Here is a 20,335-nt window from a genome sequence, read left to right as displayed (position 1 = left end):
CGCGGCCCGCAACACAATATATTAATCAACAACCCGCCCGCCCCGCAACACAATATATTAATCAACAACCCGCCAGCCCCGCGGCCCGCAACACAATATATTAATCAACAACCCGTCCGCCCCGCGGCCCGCAAAACAATATATTAATCAACAACCCGCCCCGCGGCCCGCAACACAATATATTAATCAACAACCCGCCCGCCCCGCGGCCCGCAAAACAACAGTTGCTTTTCGAGAGAGAGAGGAGAGGAGGCACCTTTATTTTTCCTTTACATTCCTACCCAGATTTAGAGGAATATCTAATTTTAAACAATAGGAAATGAGTAAATGACCCAACCAGTCTGCCGTGCTGCAGCCCAAATTACTGGTTATCAAAGAAAAAATGTCCCCCCGAATTCCGTCAAAAGCAGACATTGAATAAATGGTTGAGTAAAATCGTACCATCTCCACCACCTCCACGTCGGCCTCGATGCGCAGGTGGTAGAGGAAGGTTGCCAGGTCCTTCTTCATCTGGATGGAGTTGTCCTCCAGCTGGGCCACGGTGAAGATACGCATGCTGCACTTACGCCACACCTGAGGAGGGAGGAGGAAAGAGATAACAGGCTTCATAAAGAAACACCTGAGGAGGGAGGAGGACAGAGATAACACGGCTTCATAAAGAAACACCTGAGGAGGGAGGAGGACAGAGATAACACGGCTTCATAAAGAAACACCTGAGGAGGGAGGAGGACAAAGATAACAGGCTTCATAAAGAAACACCTGAGGAGGGAGGAGGACAGAGAACACGGCTTCATAAAGAAACACCTGAAGAGGGAGGAGGACAAAGATAACAGGGCTTCATAAAGAAACACCTGAGGAGGGAGGACGACAAGGATAACACGGCTTCATAAAGAAACACCTGAGGAGGGAGGAGGACAGAGATAACAGGCTTCATAAAGAAACACCTGAGGAGGGAGGAGGACAAAGAGATAACAGGCTTCATAAAGAAACACCTGAGGAGGGAGGAGGACAGAGATAACACGGCTTCATAAAGAAACACCTGAGGAGGGAGGAGGACAGAGATAACAGGCTTCATAAAGAAACACCTGAGGAGGGAGGAGGACAAGGATAACAGGCTTCATAAAGAAACACCTGAGGAGGGAGGAGGACAGAGATAACACGGCTTCATAAAGAAACACCTGAGGAGGGAGGAGGACAGAGATAACAGGCTTCATAAAGAAACACCTGAGGAGGGAGGAGGACAGAGATAACAGGCTTCATAAAGAAACACCTGAGGAGGGAGGAGGACAGAGATAACAGGCTTCATAAAGAAACACCTGAGGAGGGAGGAGGACAGAGATAACAGGCTTCATAAAGAAACACCTGAGGAGGGAGGAGGACAGAGATAACAGGCTTCATAAAGAAACACCTGAGGAGGGAGGAGGACAGAGATAACAGGCTTCATAAAGAAACACCTGAGGAGGGAGGAGGACAGAGATAACAGGCTTCATAAAGAAACACCTGAGGAGGGAGGAGGACAGAGATAACAGGGCTTCATAAAGAAACACCTGAGGAGGGAGGAGGACAGAGATAACAGGCTTCATAAAGAAACACCTGAGGAGGGAGGAGGACAGAGATAACAGGGCTTCATAAAGAAACACCTGAGGAGGGAGGAGGACAGAGATAACAGGCTTCATAAAGAAACACCTGAGGAGGGAGGAGGACAGAGATAACAGGCTTCATAAAGAAACACCTGAGGAGGGAGGAGGACAGAGATAACAGGCTTCATAAAGAAACACCTGAGGAGGGAGGAGGACAGAGATAACACGGCTTCATAAAGAAACACCTGAGGAGGGAGGAGGAAAGAGATAACAGGCTTCATAAAGAAACACCTGAGGAGGGAGGAGGACAGAGATAACACGGCTTCATGAAGAAACAGCCCCAAAGATAACACGGCTTCATAAAGAAACAGCCCCAAAGCTCACGTTTATAATCCGTTTTTAAAAGCATTTCAATAATACCAATATTATTCATATTAACACATTTAGTCCGTAGGACGCTTGGAACCGTCATAAGCAACCCAATCGACGGGTTGCAATGACGTGTGTACACGTCCTAGCGCATCTTCAATGATACCAGACGAGAGAAGAATATTCAGATTTTTTTGTTTTTGGTTTTTTGAGTTGGACTCTAAGGCCACCGTACGCTTCGCTCTTCGTCCATGCGCGGTCCCGTTCACTTCCTATTTACCGCTGCAGAAAGAATGCCTCGTCTTTCCTAATCTAAGGCGCTCTCCGTGGTTTTGATCTGATGGATATATATCTTCATTTCTGACTTCTCATCCACCTCTCGTTCAAAATATGAACGCTTGGCCTGGGCCGTGGCTCAGTGGTCCAGGCACCTTGGCTGGTAATCCAGTCTGGCAGTGTGCCGCGGGTTCGACTCCCGATCCCGACGGCCTTTACTGCATGTCACCCCCCCATCTCTCTCTCCCCATTTCCTGTCAGCCTACTGTCTGTCCCTCCATAAAAAATATAAAATAAAGGCGAAAGCCACAAAAAAAAAACATGAAAATTATTTAGCGATATTATGGAAACGAGAGGTAGGTAAGCAAGCAAAATATTTCTCAGTTTTTTTCCCGGAAGGGGGGGGGGGGGGGTTCAGTATAAAAGCGTCCATATCTTTCCCGCACCCCAGAGCTTCTATTTTGAAGGAATCCCGGCGCTGAGTGTGTTAAAGGTAGGGTGATATTGTCCCTTTCTAACGTTTTATTTGTCGACGAAATTGTCAATTATACTTAAACTTAGTTTTAGTCGCCGTAGCTTAGATTTAATTTAGTTTCCATTTAGTTTGTCAGTGTAAAAAAAAGGCAGTCGACAAACATTTTTCATCCTAGTATTAATTATCAGTCGAGGACATCCACACTCCGTACCTTGTGCTGTTTGAGCAGGAAGGGCAGCAGCATGAGCATGCCTCCGTCGTGGACGATCCACCACACGTCGATGTAGCCCTCGGTGCACGGCTCGCTGTTCCCCGGGAACAGGGAGATGTTCTTGGGCACCAGCAGAGCCAGGTGGGCCGCCGTGGTCACCCTCACCGTGTCTGGAGGACGGACGGACAGACAGACAGACAGACAGACAGACAGACAGACAGACAGACAGACAGACAGACAGACAGACAGACAGACAGACAGACAGACAGACAGACAGACAGACAGACAGACAGACAGACAGACAGACAGACAGACAGACAGACAGACAGACAGACAGACGCTGTTTGTTACCACGACACATGCAGAGCCGTAGAAGAAGAGTGTGGTGACACACTTTGATCTCGCCGTAAATCGGGGTGATACGGTATGGGCTATAGAGCGTCGCAGTCCCGCCCCCTACCATGGCCCAGGAAATGAATCCCAATGCATTTTTCCCATAGACATTTCAAAAAGTATTTATTTAAAGACGGTTACGCCGCGGACAAAGCCAACTCGAGTCGTGACAACTCATGACAACACAAACATTATTTTGGACCAAACAAATAATTACAAAGAAGAAAAACAACAAAAAAAGTGTTGTAACCTGCCGTTTTTTTCTTCTTTCTAATTATTTGTTCGGCCCAAAAAATTGTGTTTGTTGTCATGATTTGTCAGGACTCGAGTTGGCTTTGTCCGCGGCGTAAACGTCTTTAAATAAATACTTTCTGAAATGTCTATGAGGAAAATGAACGGAGAATAATTTCCTGGGCCATGGTAGGGGGCGGGACTGCGACGCTCTATAGTTCCAAACATTGGAACTATCCCATTGAGACTAAGCAGGGTGTTACTGCTACGGTATGGGATATAGTTCCAAACATTGGAACTGAGACTAAGCGGGGTGTCACTGCTACGGTATGGGCTATAGTTCCAAACATTGGAACTATCCCATTGAGACTAAGTGGGGTGTCACTGCTACGGTATGGGCTATAGTTCCAAACATTGGAACTATCCCATTGAGACAAAGCGGGGTGCTATATGGGCTATAGTTCCAAACATTGGACATTGTGAGCTTGTATATCTGCTATTTTCGCTATTTTTGTCCAACAGTGCCCTCTTAGGTTGATTTCAGCCCCTGCCCCTTTAACACTCTCCCTCGTCCCTCACTATAATCACTACTCACTGATGAAGGTCTTCCAGGACTGGGGGTCCTCGCTCTGACGCCAGGCGTGCGGCCAGCCCATCACCACCGTGTTGGGCCTCATGCCCCCCAGGCCGCTGGACTGGATCATGTGGCTGATGCCGTCGCGAGGCTTCTGGGCCACGATGCACTGGCAGAAGCCCTTCACACGCTCCTTGTCCATCAGCAGCTTCATGGTCTGGTGGAGGGAGGAGACCAGGAGTACTTTAGCTCAGTTCACTTAACAGTTAACAGCTTCATGGTCTGGTGGAGGGAGGAGACCAGGAGTACTTTTGCTCAGTACAGTTAACAGCTTCATGGTCTGGTGGAGGGAGGAGACCAGGAGTACTTTTGCTCAGTACAGTTAACAGCTTCATGGTCTGGTGGAGGGAGGAGACCAGGAGTACTTTAGCTCAGTACACTTAACAGCTTCATGGTCTGGTGGAGGGAGGAGACCAGGAGTACTTTTGCTCAGTACAGTTAACAGCTTCATGGTCTGGTGGAGGGAGGAGACCAGGAGTACTTTTGCTCAGTACAGTTAACAGCTTCATGGTCTGGTGGAGGGAGGAGACCAGGAGTACTTTTGCTCAGTTCACTTAACAGTTAACACCTTAAGGGCCCGGGGTTATTTAATCCATTAATAAAATGTGCCCATCGTTTATAGCGCCCGGACCACTTTTACAGACGGACCGGATGTTGTTGTGAATGTGTGTGCAGCAGCTAACAACACCCACACAACACCCACACAACCTGAACTTTGAACATTCAGTGGTCTGGAATTGTCTTTGTGTGTTCTGAAGACTTTTGAGCTGCGCCTGCAATGCGACGCGTTGTGAGCTTGTGAATCTGCTATTTTCTGCATGCAACCAAGTGTAAAATTACTTATCTCTGATCTCTTGTCCACTAGTCCCTAACATTTTAGTCTAGTATTATTTGTTGACAAAATTGTCAGTATATTTAGTCTTAGTTTTAGTCACCATAGCTTAGTTTTCATTTAGTTTCCATTTAGTTTTCATCAGTGAAAAAAGGTAGTCGACGAACATTATTCGTCTTAGTTTTAGTCGACGAAAACAACACTGAATGGCCGCCATCCTGTGCATTCTGTCTACAAAAAAAACAAACAATAGTTTACCTGCTCGGCCGCCAGGGCCTCTCCGTAGCTCTGGAGGAAGTTCCCTGGGATGACCGTCCCCACGATGGTCAGACCCTTCCCTGCCTTCAGCTGGCTGGCGAACGTCAGCAGGTGAGGGTTCTTCACATGGGCGTCTTCATCCAGCTTCAGCAACACCAGCAGCTGAGGTCTGGGGGGGGGGGGGGAGAGAGAGAGAGAGAGAGAGAGAGGGGGGGGGGAGAGGGAGAGAGAGAGAGAAAGAGAGAGAGAGGGGGGGGGGGGGGGGGGAGAGAGAGAGAGAGAGAGGTGGAAAGGAAGATAATTGGTGGGAAAAAGTGCTCAATACTGCAATGCATAAATTGTCTGTTACATTGTTCTGTTATTGTCTGACTATGAGTCAACATGAGTAAAACTACTTGTAATCAAACTGTACTTAATCCATTTAGACCTAAGGCAGATTCTACAAATGTCTTCTAAATCCTGACAGTTTTCTGTAAAACCCTATGTTTCTATGTCAGTGGTTCTCAAACATTTTCATGTCAAGGACCCCCAAAAATATATGTAATCGGCCGCCGACCACATCTGGAAATATGTTGTTCCAGTGACCTCGCTCCCAGAAGCAAAGATTTGAGTTAACAACGTTCACTCTGAAAGAATATATATATATTCAAAGATTTGTGGCATATTTTCATGATTTTTCAAAAATAGCAGATCTACACTCGTGCCGCGCTATGAGCTTGTAGATCTGCTATTTTTCAATATGCTATAATGCTATAATAATGCTTAGAACAACAAAAGCCCAGAATGGGTTAAAGTACCAAAAAGTAGAAAGTACTCATTATGCAGAATGTCTAATTTTATAACTTTTCAAATGTATAATAAAAATCACACCCGTGTGAACTGAGTGGTGCAAGGTCTTATATAGCCTGATCAACTGTGGTCTGACGTAATGTCAGTGACCATAGTAACCATGCTCATTTTTCTGGGGACACATACACACGGGTACTAACAAAGCCAGTTGTTGGAGTGGTTTGCACCACGCTCGTTTTTTTGGTTGCTAACCATAGCAACCATGCTCGTTTTTTTGGTACGAACAAACACGGGTACACGGGTACAAAGCCAGTTGTTGGAGTGGTTTGCACCACTCAAAAATCTTTAACAAGCTCTAATCTCTAACAATCACACTTGTGTGAAGTGAGGGGGCGCTCTTATCATCATACGTCGTCATACATACATACTGTACATGACTGTGGCTCAAGAGGTAGAGCAGGTCGTCCAATGATCCATGGGTCGGCGGTTCGAATCCCGGCTCCTCCTGGCTACATGTCGAAGTGTCCTTGGGCAAGACACTGAACCCCAAATTGCTCCCGATGTGCTGGTTGGTACCTTGCATGGCTTCCGCCGCAATCGGTGTATGAATGTGTGTGTGAATGGGTGAATGTAATGCACAATCTATGTAAAGCGCCTTGGATAAAGGCGCTATATAAATGCACCATTTACCATTTACATTCCGTGCTCAAACGGACACACAAAAAGCTGTGCATAGGAGGGGCTAGCGCTCCTCAAAAATAGCAGATCTATAATGCGTCTCAGTGAGTGTGTGTGTGCGTGCGTGCATTGCATGTATAGGTACCAATCCATACCTCCAGTTCTTGGTGTGTGGTAATCCCTCCTCCAGCCTCAGGAGGGCGTAGCGAGCAGCGCTGAGGGACAGACCACGGATGCCATCGCCCCACTCCTTCTCTGCCCTGAAACACAAGCACGCATTTATAGATCAGTCCAACCTCTTTCCCACATATTTCACGTCATATGAAAGCAGGGAATCATAGCTTCAAATTGACATATTGCTTGTTCAGTTTGACCCACGGGTTTTGGAGATAATTATGGCTTATAGAGTAATGTCTTGCAGAGAGAAACAGCGAGTTGAGAAAACAGGCTTGAAAGGTTCACTTCTGTGGACTCTAACATTACACCTACAACATTACAGCTACATGTTTAAGCATTTATTTCATATGTACATGTCTTCTGTGGTCTCTAACATTACACCTAGCTACATGTTTAAGCACTTATTTCATATTTACATGTCTTCTGTGGTCTCTAACATTAAACCTAGCTACATGTTTAAGCATTTATTTCATATTTACATGTCTTCTGTGGACTCTAACATTACACCTATAGCTACATGTTTAAGCATTTATTTCATATTTACATGTCTTCTGTGGACTCTAACATTACACCTATAGCTACATGTTTAAGCACTTATTTCATATTTACTAGTCTGCTGTGGTCTCTAACATTAAACCTAGCTACATGTTTAAGCATTTATTTCATATTTACATGTCTTCTGTGGACTCTAACATTAAACCTAGCTACATGTTTAAGCATTTATTTCATATTTACATGTCTTCTGTGGACTCTAACATTACACCTAGCTACATGTTTAAGCATTTATTTCATATTTACATGTCGATTTCAGCTCTGACATGCTCTAGTACAGTATGTGAAGATTCTGCCTGTGCTATTAACTCATTTCAGATCAAATAAAATAAAAAACAGTTTTTCCTGAACAGTTAGTCTTGCCGCCATCCCCCCTCTGTATCAAACAAATCACACCCGTGTGAACTGAGTGGTGCAAGGTCTTATATAGTCTGATCAGCGATGTCAGTGACGTCACATTCTAACCATAGCAACCATGCTCGTTTCTTTGGTTGCTGACCATAGCAACCATGCTCGTTTTTGAGTGGTGTAAACCACTCCTACAACTGGCTTTTGTGTGCAGAAAAAAATGAGCATGGTTGCTATGTTCAAAATAATTTCTGACGTAACGAAATCATACCCGGGTGAACTGGATGACCGTAGCAACCATGCTCATTTTTTCTGCACAAAAAAAGCCAGTTGTGAAATCACATCCGGGTGTGATTTCATTACGTCAGACATTACGTCAGACCACAGCTGATCATGCTATATAAAACCTTACACCACTCAGTTCACACGGGTGTGATTTTTTTGGTACGAACAAACACGGGTACACGGGTACACGGGTACAAAGCCAGTTGTTGGAGTGGTTTGCACCACTCAAAAATGACACCCGTGTGAAGTGAGCTAGGGGCGCTAATATATTAAAGTCTAACTCGTGTTGATTAGGTGATGTAATGGTGATATATAAAACAAACGGTGCCAACACAAACATTAAACGCCATTAACAATAAAGAGACAATGGGCAGTATTATGCGTGTCTTAAGTACCAGGTCTTATTACTTAACTTAAGACCTGGAGGCGTGGTCAATGCCATTTGGCTATTCTGAGTGGCCAAACAGCATTGATCACGCCTCCAGGTCTTACGTTAAGTAATAAGAACTGGTACTTAAGACACGCATAATACTGCCCAAAATGACGTAAATGAGTCTGACACATTATGACGTAAACCTTTCCCTTCATTGTCAATGTATACATAGCAAACACAAACCTGTGTATAGGAGGGGTTAGTGTAACCTGACTCCGCCAGATGGGGCAGCAGAGAGTACACTGGGTACACTGGGATAGCAGCAGCTATCCCGCCTCTAGCTGCTGCCGATTGGCCAGGCCGTTTTGTGGCCGGGCATCAAGTCTGCCTGAGAGTTCCCAGATGGGAGCAGGAGGGGGGGACCCAGTGTACTCTCTGCTGCCCCATCTGGCGGAGTCAGGTTAAGGTTAGTGCCCCTCAAAAATAAGTCTCATATGGAAACAGGTGCCGATTTTCCTTAAAAGTCCCTCCAACAATTTGCCAGCTCAAAGGCCAACGGGTTCTTCTGTACGAGAAGAGAACAGAACATCAATGAAATTAAATTAAATGATTACTATATTTACCCAGGGTATCTGGGCTAAGCTCAAGAACTTGTTTCCAGCCAGGCCCTGCTCATAGAACATTTCATCGTAGTGGTTCAATGCCTTGTTCAAGGGCACTTCAGCGGTGGTAATTTTAACGTGTCGGACCGCTGATTCGAACTGGCGACCTTCCGGTATCAAGACCGCTCCGCAATCCGTTCGGCCACTGCTGCCACTCTATCCCAGCTAGAGAGGACTAGATTAACAGCACGTGAACACTGTGTGGCTGTACGTTCTGGGGACCAAAGTCTACAACTGAGCTTTTATTTCCGGCTATGCGATTAGAGGGGAGGGGGGGGGGGGGGGGGGTTTGGGGGGAGACGACCAAATATAGAGTCCAGCTGACTCTGGTCGACTAAAGAATACAGGGTTTAAGTGGTTGTGTTTTTGAGTGGTGTAAACCACTCCTACAACTGGCTTTGTTAGTGCAGAAAAAATGAGCATGGTTGCTATGTTCACCCTGTTCACCCGGGTGTGATTTCATTACGTCAGACATGATTTCATTACGTCAGACAGGCCTTACACCACTCAGTTCACACGGGTGTGATTTTTTGTATTACAGACAGCTTGGTGGCAGCGTTCCAGATGAGATTAGCAGACAGCTCTGTGGCAGCGTTCCAGATGAGATTAGCAGACAGCTCTGTGGCAGCGCTCCAGATGAGATTAGCAGACAGCTCTGTGGCAGCGCTCCAGATGAGATTAGCAGACAGCTCTGTGGCAGCGCTCCAGATGAGATTAGCAGACAGCTCTGTGGCAGCGCTCCAGATGAGATTAGCAGACAGCTCTGTGGCAGCGCTCCAGATGAGATTAGCAGACAGCTCTGTGGCAGCGCTCCAGATGCCGCTCACGTCTGTGATAAGATGGATATCACGCCACCCACGCAGGGAAAAAGACCCAACCGGTCTTAAGCGAACAGCACAGACAGGCCAACGAGCGCCATGGGAACGGTGACAGTGGATTATTGAATTGACATTACGAGACGTCTGCCTGCCTGACAGGCCGACTGCAAACCCTGTGGCCTGAGCGTGACACCAACAATGTAGTAGTCTCAGTGGCGTGCACAGATAGACACTAGGGGGTGCTAGAGTGACACAACAGTGACACGTCATCGAAAATTTCCCCTGCCTGTTTAGCGAACGAAAACGAAAATCTTAAAACGTTCATAACTCGCGATCTAAATCATCCCGTCTAATTATGAAAAAAGATCCTGTGTTAGACGGCGCTCCGCGGTCCAGTCGCTAGTCACGATAGATTTATTCTTACCTCCCGTTGTTGTCGATCGACTCTAGAGTGGTGTGGCTATTGTTAGCTGCTACACAGACATTCACAACAACTTCCGGTCCCCCGGTAAAAGTGGTCCGGGCACTATAAATGATGGGCACATTTTATTAATGGATTAAATAGGTCCGGGCCCTCAAGGTGTTAACATACCCGTGGTACTCAATGTACTTGTAGATCATGCCGGCGATCACCATGGCGACGATGGCGTAGTACCAGGAGGAGATGAACATCAACGCCAGACAGATGATCATCCCCAGGAAGGACAGCGTCCTACACACACGCACACACACAACCAGGTCAAACTCTGTGTGAGGACATATCCATGAGTTTGTGAATGTAACCTTTACTGCATCTAAAATATTTGTGTCCCTGTATGCTTTCCCTGTGTGTGGACATAAATAAATTGTTAAACTGTGTGCATGTGTGTCAGTGCATGTGTGTCAGTGCATGTGTGTCAGTGCTGTAAATATGGAACGTAGCCTCAATTGCACCTTCTTAAACTAAACTGTGTTGTATAACACATGTTGGAACACAACCTACTGTGAAGCTGTTCACGAGACGTTTACCTAACGTTGCTACTACAGGGAAAACATGACACCATGTTACTATTATTTTTACACTTTGATTGCTTTTTCTGGTACTCTCTATTCTGTTTGCTGTGCTTCTTGCTGTGTTTTTGTTGTTTTGAATGTTACGCTAGTATCTATGCTGCTGCATTCAATGTCTGAAGGAATCCATCCATCCATCCATCTTCAACCGCTTATCCGTAGTTGGGTCGCGGGGGCATCAGCTCCAGACTTCCCTCTCCAGAGCAACATTAGCGACTTCCTCCTGGGGGATCCCGAGACGTTCCAAGGCCAGTGAGTCGATGTAATCCCTCCATCTGCACCTTGGTCTGCCCCGGGCTCTCCTCCCAGTGGGACGTGCCTCGAGGACCTCCCTATGGAGGCGCCCGAGAGGCATCCTGACCAGATGCCCGAACCACCTAAGCTGACTCCTTTCCAGGCGAAGAAGCAGCGGCTCTACTCCGAGTCCCTCTCGTGTGACTGAACTTCTCAACCTATCTCTAAAGGGAGATGCCAGCCACCCGTCGGAGAAAACTCATTTGGGCCGCTTGTATTCGTGACCTTATTCTTTCGGTCATGACCCACACTTCATGACCATAGGTGAGAGTAGGAACACTTCATGACCATATAGGTGAGAGTAGGAACACTTCATGACCATAGGTGAGAGTAGGAACACTTCATGACCATAGGTGAGAGTAGGAACACTTCATGACCATATATAGAGTAGGAACACTTCATGACCATAGGTGAGAGTAGGAGCACTTCATGACCATAGGTGAGAGTAGGAACACTTCATGACCATAGGTGAGAGTAGGAGCACTTCATGACCATAGGTGAGAGTAGGAACACTTCATGACCATAGGTGAGAGTAGGAGCACTTCATGACCATAGGTGAGAGTAGGAACACTTCATGACCATAGGTGAGAGTAGGAACACTTCATGACCATATATAGAGTAGGAACACTTCATGACCATAGGTGAGAGTAGGAACACTTCATGACCATATATAGAGTAGGAACACTTCATGACCATAGGTGAGAGTAGGAACACTTCATGACCATATATAGAGTAGGAACACTTCATGACCATAGGTGAGAGTAGGAACACTTCATGACCATATATAGAGTAGGAGCACTTCATGACCATAGGTGAGAGTAGGAACACTTCATGACCATAGGTGAGAGTAGGAACACTTCATGACCATATATAGAGTAGGAACACTTCATGACCATAGGTGAGAGTAGGAACACTTCATGACCATAGGTGAGAGTAGGAACACTTCATGACCATATATAGAGTAGGAGCACTTCATGACCATATATAGAGTAGGAGCACTTCATGACCATAGGTGAGAGTAGGAACACTTCATGACCATATATAGAGTAGGAGAACTTCATGACCATATATAGAGTAGGAACACTTCATGACCATAGGTGAGAGTAGGAACACTTCATGACCATATATAGAGTAGGAACACTTCATGACCATATATAGAGTAGGAACACTTCATGACCATATATAGAGTAGGAGCACTTCATGACCATAGGTGAGAGTAGGAACAAAGATTGCTCGGTAGACAGAGAGCTTTGCCTTCTGGCTCAACTCTCTTTTCGTCAAACAAAGCCAAACAAAAATAAGTTTTTACTCTTACACAAGATGTAACAATGAAGTACAACCTTGAAGTGTCAGTGTGTGTGTGCGCGTCAGTGCGTGCGTGCGTGTGTGCATGCTTCGTACCAGTGATAGTAGGAGAAACGTGGTCTCCAGTTGGGCGTTCTCAGCAGCGTTTGGAGAGCACAGGCCAGGTTTACGAACAGATAGCACATCAGAAAGAACCTGCGCACGCACACACACACACACACACACACACACACACACACACACACACACACACACACACACACACACACACACACACACACACACACACACACACACACACACACACACACACACACACACACACACACACACAGAGAGAGATAGCACATCAGAAAGAACCTGTGTATGTGTGGAGACACACACAGATGGAACGACACAGAGCCTTGGAGTAAGACAGAGTTACGACATTGAGGGGTCAGAAAACGGAGCGCTGTTCAATGTTCATGCAGCCTGGATGGAGAGGGACAAGCTGTTCCTGCAGCCTGGATGGAGAGGGACAAGCTGTCCATGCAGCCTGGATGGAGAGGGACAAGCTGTCCATGCAGCCTGGATGGAGAGGGACAAGCTGTCCATGCAGCCTGGATGGAGAGGGACAAGCTGTCCATGCAGCCTGGATGGAGAGGGACAAGCTGTCCATGCAGCCTGGATGGAGAGGGACAAGCTGTTCATGCAGCCTGGATGGAGAGGGACAAGCTGTCCATGTAGCTTGGATGGAGAGGGACAAGCTGTCCATTAGGGCTGGGGCGGTATGGGATTTTTACTACCGCGGTTATTGTCGGCCCCCATACCGCCGGTATGGCGATAATTACCGCACCACCCCCCCCCCCGCGCGCGGAAAAAAAATCTATCGGTTTTATAGTGTTATTTAGTCCGGTGGAACACCGTGTATGGAGATGTTAGAGCAGGTCTGCAAAATCCGGTAAAACACCGTATACGGAGATGTATAGAGCAGCTGTGTGTCTTTAGTGCAGTTCCAGTGTCATTCCTCCATGCGCGGCCTCCCCTCACAGCTCACACACACACACACACAGTGGCACCGTTACAGAGACAACAGACAAGACGACTCATATAGCTTTTCCACGTGTTTCTGTTGTTATCCAGTTTACCAAAATTAAATCCACAACAGCGCTATTGTGAAGAGTAGACCCTTGCGCAGCGCGAGGCAATTAACCCCAGCTGCAAACGATCCGGACTTTGATTGTGTGATTATAATATATATAAATCCTTTTGGGCCAAATAACCATTCAACCATGCAAGATTGGCATGTCAATGCCGCAACACGTGTTCGGGTGTCAATCAAATCAACTGCGTCAGACATCTCCCGCAGCCCGCTGTTAAAAAAAGAAATAAAAAAGCGAACGGATTTCACATCATTTCAGATCAAGACAAGTTGTGTTGAGCGTCTTTTTCCTGCGATCCCATTGATGTCACAACAGACAACATTTATAGGTGGGTCTGGTTTGGAGTAGCCTAATTTAAAACATTGTCCGACTTTGTTTTGAGAGAATATTAATACCTCGCGCTATTGTAACAGCCAGGTGCATCGTGCATTGCTCAGACCGTCAGAGAGAGAGAGAGAAAGATTAGGCTAAACGTGTAGCCTATGGATAAGGGCGCATCGTAGGTAACAGGTTTCAACTTTGTATTGATGTCTGTCAGCGAGAGACGAGAAGAGAAAGGGAGAGAGAGAGAGAGAGAGAGAGAGAGAGAGAGACATTAGGCTGTAGCCTATGGATAAGGGCGCATCGTAACGGTTTCAACTTTGTATTGATGTCTGTCAGCGAGAGAAGAGAAAGGGGGAGAGGGTAGAGGGAGGGAGAGAGAGAGAGAGAGAGAGAGAGAGAGAGCTGTACAGACAGGACGGACAGAACTGTTTTTATCTTTTGACTGACTATAAGAAAAAGTCCTTCTGCACACAATGGACAGGTGCGTCGGATAACTGGAACTGAGAAGTAGAGAAAAAAAGAATCCCGCACACTGTCTCACTTGGAATCGCAATGGCAACCATTCTCACTCCAATGAAATGCCCGCTCAGCAGCGCATCGCATGAAACAAACACCACCATTCAAAAACGTCCCCTCATCATGGAACCTAAAATCTTAAACATATTAAACAAATTCCAAGTTAACTGATAGATTTAATATATGATGAATTGAAAGGTTCAACTTCCAGCCGCTCCACACCACGCAGCAACTGCGCGCCTCCCCAGTCCCCAAGCCATGAGTTAACATTATTGCTTGATTGATTGATTTAAGTTTGTATTAACAGTTTACAGTACATTTGCACAACTCAATACAAAAACTGTTAACTGTTACTCTGTGAGTGGACGACACCATAAAGCATTACACTTGTTTACAAGAGGGTCCACCTTGTTCAATTCATCATAACATTTTGTACACTATGCTTCTATAAAGCCAAAAACAGGAAATCATCATAAAGGAGGTAAAAAGGGGGAAAAACATATACAGTGAGGGGGAAAAGGGGTGGGTGGGGGTGGGTGGAGTCAAGGGATTTACATGTCTTAATGACAGTTGGTAGGGCGTTCCACATTTTTGTGGCATAGGAGTGAAATTAATTTAGGTGGACCCTCTTGTAAACAAGTGTAATGCTTTATTGGGTCGTCCACTCGCAGTTAACAGTCTTTGTATTGAGTTGTGCTTGAAATGTAGGCTACTGTAATTCTGCAAACTGTTAATAAATAGTTCAATCAATCAATCAATCAATCAATACTTGTTTGTGCCGAATCTGGGTTGCACATGGTTTGTTGAACTCCCTCTGGTGTTGCTGGCATATGATTAGACTGACTGAGCCTCACTGTTTATTATGATACACTTTATTTCATATCAACCATATGCACTTAAGCCTAGAACCTAGGGTTAGAACTAGGGTTAGGGTTAGGGTTAGAACCTAGGGCGCCAGAACAGCACGGACAAAAAAAACTTTAAAAAAAACTTTAAAAAAAACTTTTTTTTACCGCGGTAACGAACCCGATACCGCGGTATGCGTTGTATACCGGCGGTATGGCGATATTGCGGTTATTGCACCCAGCCCTACTGTCCATGCAGCCTGGATGGAGAGGGACAAGCTGTCCATGCAGCCTGGATGGAGAGGGACAAGCTGTCCATGCAGCCTGGATGGAGAGGGACAAGCTGTTCATGCAGCCTGGATGGAGAGGGACAAGCTGTCCATGCAGCCTGGATGGAGAGGGACAAGCTGTTCATGCAGCTTGGATGGAGAGGGACAAGCTGTCCATGCAGCTTGGATGGAGAGGGACAAGCTGTCCATGCAGCCTGGATGGAGAGGGACAAGCTGTCCATGCAGCCTGGATGGAGAGGGACAAGCTGTCCATGCAGCCTGGATGGAGAGGGACAAGCTGTTCATGCAGCCTGGATGGAGAGGGACAAGCTGTTCATGCAGCCTGGATGGAGAGGGACAAGCTGTTCATGCAGCCTGGATGGAGAGGGACAAGCTGTCCATGCAGCCTGGATGGAGAGGGACAAGCTGTCCATGCAGCCTGGATGGAGAGGGACAAGCTGTCCATGCAGCCTGGATGGAGAGGGACAAGCTGTCCATGCAGCCTGGATGGAGAGGGACAAGCTGTTCATGCAACCTGGATGGAGAGGGACAAGCTGTTCATGCAACCTGGATGGAGAGGGACAAGCTGTTCATGCAGCCTGGATGGAGAGGGACAAGCTGTTCATGCAGGCTGGATGGAGAGGGACAAGCTGTCCATGCAGCCTGGATGGAGAGGGACAAGCTGTCCATGCAGCCTGGATGGAGAGGGACAAGCTGTCCATGCAGCCTGGATGGAGAGGGACAAGCTGTCCATGCAGCCTGGATGGAGAGGGACAAGCTGTTCATGCAACCTGGATGGAGAGGGACAAGCTGTTCATGCAGCCTGGATGGAGAGGGACAAGCTGTCCATGCAGCCTGGATGGAGAGGGACAAGCTGTTCATGCAGCCTGGATGGAGAGGGACAAGCTGTCCATGCAGCCTGGATGGAGAGGGACAAGCTGTCCATGCAGCCTGGATGGAGAGGGACAAGCTGTTCATGCAGCTTGGATGGAGAGGGACAAGCTGTCCATGCAGCTTGGATGGAGAGGGACAAGCTGTCCATGCAGCCTGGATGGAGAGGGACAAGCTGTCCATGCAGCCTGGATGGAGAGGGACAAGCTGTCCATGCAGCCTGGATGGAGAGGGACAAGCTGTTCATGCAGCCTGGATGGAGAGGGACAAGCTGTCCATGCAGCCTGGATGGAGAGGGACAAGCTGTTCATGCAGCTTGGATGGAGAGGGACAAGCTGTCCATGCAGCTTGGATGGAGAGGGACAAGCTGTCCATGCAGCCTGGATGGAGAGGGACAAGCTGTCCATGCAGCCTGGATGGAGAGGGACAAGCTGTCCATGCAGCCTGGATGGAGAGGGACAAGCTGGAGTTGGAAATACAAATACCAGCTATTTTAGGCTGTACTTCCATCAGTCACTAATTACTGGCCCCCCTCACGTGCATGCACACGCGCGCGCGCACACACATGCACGCGTGCACACACATGCACACGCACACACAGAGATAAGAGTCTCACATGGACAGGATGGGGGCCACCAGGTCCAGCGAGGCGATGAGGATTCCCAGCTCGGCTATCAGAGCGGTCAGCAGCAGAGCCCAGGTGGGCTCCCCATTGTCCTTCCCATGGCCGAACACCTGGAGGACGCACACACATTCACACAGGGGCCGCATGCACGCACATACATTCACACAGGGGCCGCATGCACGCACACACACACACACATTCACACAGGGGCCGCATGCACGGCGCACACACACACACATTCACACAGGGGCCGCATGCACGCACGCACACACACACACACACACACACACATTCACACAGGGGCCGCATGCACGCACACACACACACACACACATTCACACAGGAGCCGCGCGCGCACACACACACACACACACACACACACACACACACACACACACACACACACACACACACACACACACACACACACACACACACACACACACACACACACACACACACACACACACACACACACACACACACACACACACACACACACACACACACACACACACGAGACTGAGCCTACATGTGTTTGAATGTTGTTGAAGGATGTTATGTTATTTCGGACGCAGGCACTCACGCAGGCATGCAAGCATGCACGCCCACACACACACACACACACGCACACACAGGCATGTACAGTCACACGCACGTACACATACGTAGTCGCACGGACGCACGCACACACGCACGCACAGTCACACACACGCACGCACCACTTTTCCAGGCATTAAGACTGGTCATACTGGTCCTAAAATAAAACTATTTAAAAACTAGAGTAAAAGAATAAAGTAGTGCCAGCGGACCCTGAGGAAGGGGATGATGTTGTCCTTGGCGATGGCCTGGAGCAGGCGAGGAGCGCCGGTCAGCGACTGGAGGCCCGCGCCGCACGTGGAGAAGAACGAGCCAATCACGATGACCCAGGGGGAGGGCCAGGCCAAGGTTCCTACCACCAGGTTCCCCTTCACCGAGTCTCCGAACCTGCAGAGGGCAGCGTTGGGTCACGTTTTAGGGGCGCTGGTTTTCCATTCCCTGATGAAGGCTTGGTTGGTTTCATGTCTTAAACCAGGGGTTCTCAACGTTTTTGGGCTGGGGACCCCCGGAAATGCTTTGGCAATGTCTCGGGACCCCCGCCCCGCCCCCTCCCAACCCCCAATATAAATTGACTGCTACAATAACCTTAAACCATTTTGGGCGGGAACCCCTTTTGGTGTTTTAAGCATTGTTATAATTTAGCTATTGAAAAATAGCAGATCTACAAGCTCATAGCGCGCCACCGAGTGGCGCGCTACGAGCTTGTAGGTCTGCTATTTTTGAAAAATCGTGAAAATAAAATTTAAAAAAAATAATCATTTTCTTTTTTTTTTTTTTTTTTAAATAATTTGGGGACCCCCTAAAATAATTTGGCGACCCCCCGAGGGGTCGCGACCCACGGGTTGAGAACCCCTGTCTTAATCCATACATGGGCAACTGGCGGCCCGGGGGCCACATGCGGGCCCCCACCTTCACTAAATGCGGCCCGCAAGGTTAATAGCGGAACACTGATATATTATCGATTTCTGCTGTTACAATTCCAAACATGCAAACGCTGTAATTACTTCTATATTAGTAGCTGGATGACTGGTATAGGCTATTACAATTTTATTGTCTTTCGTTATGTCCAATGTAATGTATTTAGTTCATAAAGTTAACATAACTACGGTAAATGCATTTGAAATTAATGATTCCAATTCAATAAAAAGCAAGGCTTTTGCACACCTACAGGCGACAGGTGCATAGGAGAGGGTACGTCGGTGCCCGACAATGAATAAGGAACAAACACCTGCACTCTGGCCCCTTTTCCACCGGTTGGTTCCCAATAGGCCTATCTCACAGCCCGCTTTCCACGCCCACTTCCGGTAAATAGTGGTGTCTTTAACATGGGCATTTACACGTTTTTTTCTCTGGAGAATCTAAGTACATTTTCTAATGTAAAAATGTGACAGACCAATATTATTATGAAGCAAACAAGATGGTAAATCAGGTCGAACAGATAGAACAAACCTTACCTTGAGAAAACAAAAGTTGTAGACTTCTTAAATTACCTCTGTTAACATGTAGCGTCTATGGAGTGACGTCACGCTATCACCACTAACCCCGAAAGGGGGCGTATTTAGGGGGGCGGGGAAATTCTGTGAGATAGGCTTATGGCAACCGGTTCAGTTCTTTGTGGTTCTTAGTCCATGAGCCAGAGCTCCAAAATTGGAATGTTAATTATGAATTGAGTGGGCAAAACCATACCTATATTAGATTGTTATCACCATGAAACTTCCCCAATTGAGTACTTACACGAAGACAATGATTTATTGTATTGCACATTTTAAATTTTTAAATTTGCAAATGAGGCATTATGTAGGAAAATATGCAAAATAATCGAAAATATACTGTGGAAGGGTTATCATGTATTAATTTACTTGTATTGATCCTATAAACAATTTAATATAGGTCTAGTTTTTCCCACCAATTTTGGAGCTCTGGCTCATGGACTAAAAACCAAAAAGAACTGAACCGGTTCCCATTGGGAACCAACCGGTGGAAACCAACTTTAATAGGGAAACAGCAACGTTTCGGCCTATGCGACCTTCATCAGGCTATCTTTATAGGATTCCAATTCAATAATAGCAAAAAAGAATATTCAGGATTTCAATTCAAAATAGCTGATCTACAAGATCAAAACGCGTGGCACTGCGACATGTTTTAGTGGCCCTCTCCATCGTCAAAGTTGCCCACCCCAGTACTTAAGCTGCTGCGTCCAAAATAAGATATTTGTCTATCGGCGTCTGCGGCCACTTTCTTGTTTTTTTTTGGTTGTTCAGTTTGACCAACCAGTTTTGGAGATATGGCTTATAGAGTAATGTCTTGCAGAGAAACAGCGAGTTGAGAAAACAGCTTGAAAGGTTCACTTCTGTGGACTCTAACATTACACCTAGCTACATGTTTAAGCATTTATTTCATATTTACATGTCTTCTGTGGACTCTTAACATTACACCTAGCTACATGTTTAAGCATTTATTTCATATTTACATGTCTTCTGTGGACTCTAACATTACACCTAGCTACCTGTTTAAGCATTTATTTCATATTTAC

General features: G+C 46.8%; 1 protein-coding gene across 1 annotated transcript in view; it reads right to left on the bottom strand.

Annotated features, from left to right (window-relative positions):
* Positions 1-20,335, bottom strand: part of slc12a6 (solute carrier family 12 member 6) — a 62,228-nt gene that overhangs the window by 10,422 nt on the left and 31,471 nt on the right. The window contains exons 12-20 of the mRNA XM_079491736.1: positions 18,015-18,189; positions 17,194-17,312; positions 12,687-12,785; positions 10,534-10,653; positions 6,882-6,986; positions 5,260-5,428; positions 4,131-4,326; positions 2,912-3,081; positions 442-573 (exon numbers count right to left, since the gene is read on the bottom strand). Coding sequence (XP_079347862.1) covers positions 442-573; positions 2,912-3,081; positions 4,131-4,326; positions 5,260-5,428; positions 6,882-6,986; positions 10,534-10,653; positions 12,687-12,785; positions 17,194-17,312; positions 18,015-18,189 — 1,285 coding nt within the window. The remainder of the gene's footprint in view (positions 1-441; positions 574-2,911; positions 3,082-4,130; positions 4,327-5,259; positions 5,429-6,881; positions 6,987-10,533; positions 10,654-12,686; positions 12,786-17,193; positions 17,313-18,014; positions 18,190-20,335) is intronic.

The sequence above is a fragment of the Electrona antarctica genome (genome assembly GCF_951216825.1).
Source record: "Electrona antarctica genome assembly, chromosome: 21".
NCBI lineage: Eukaryota > Metazoa > Chordata > Actinopteri > Myctophiformes > Myctophidae > Electrona > Electrona antarctica.
The sequence above is the reverse complement of the archived record's forward strand: the minus strand, read 5'-3'. Positions and strand labels throughout refer to the sequence as shown.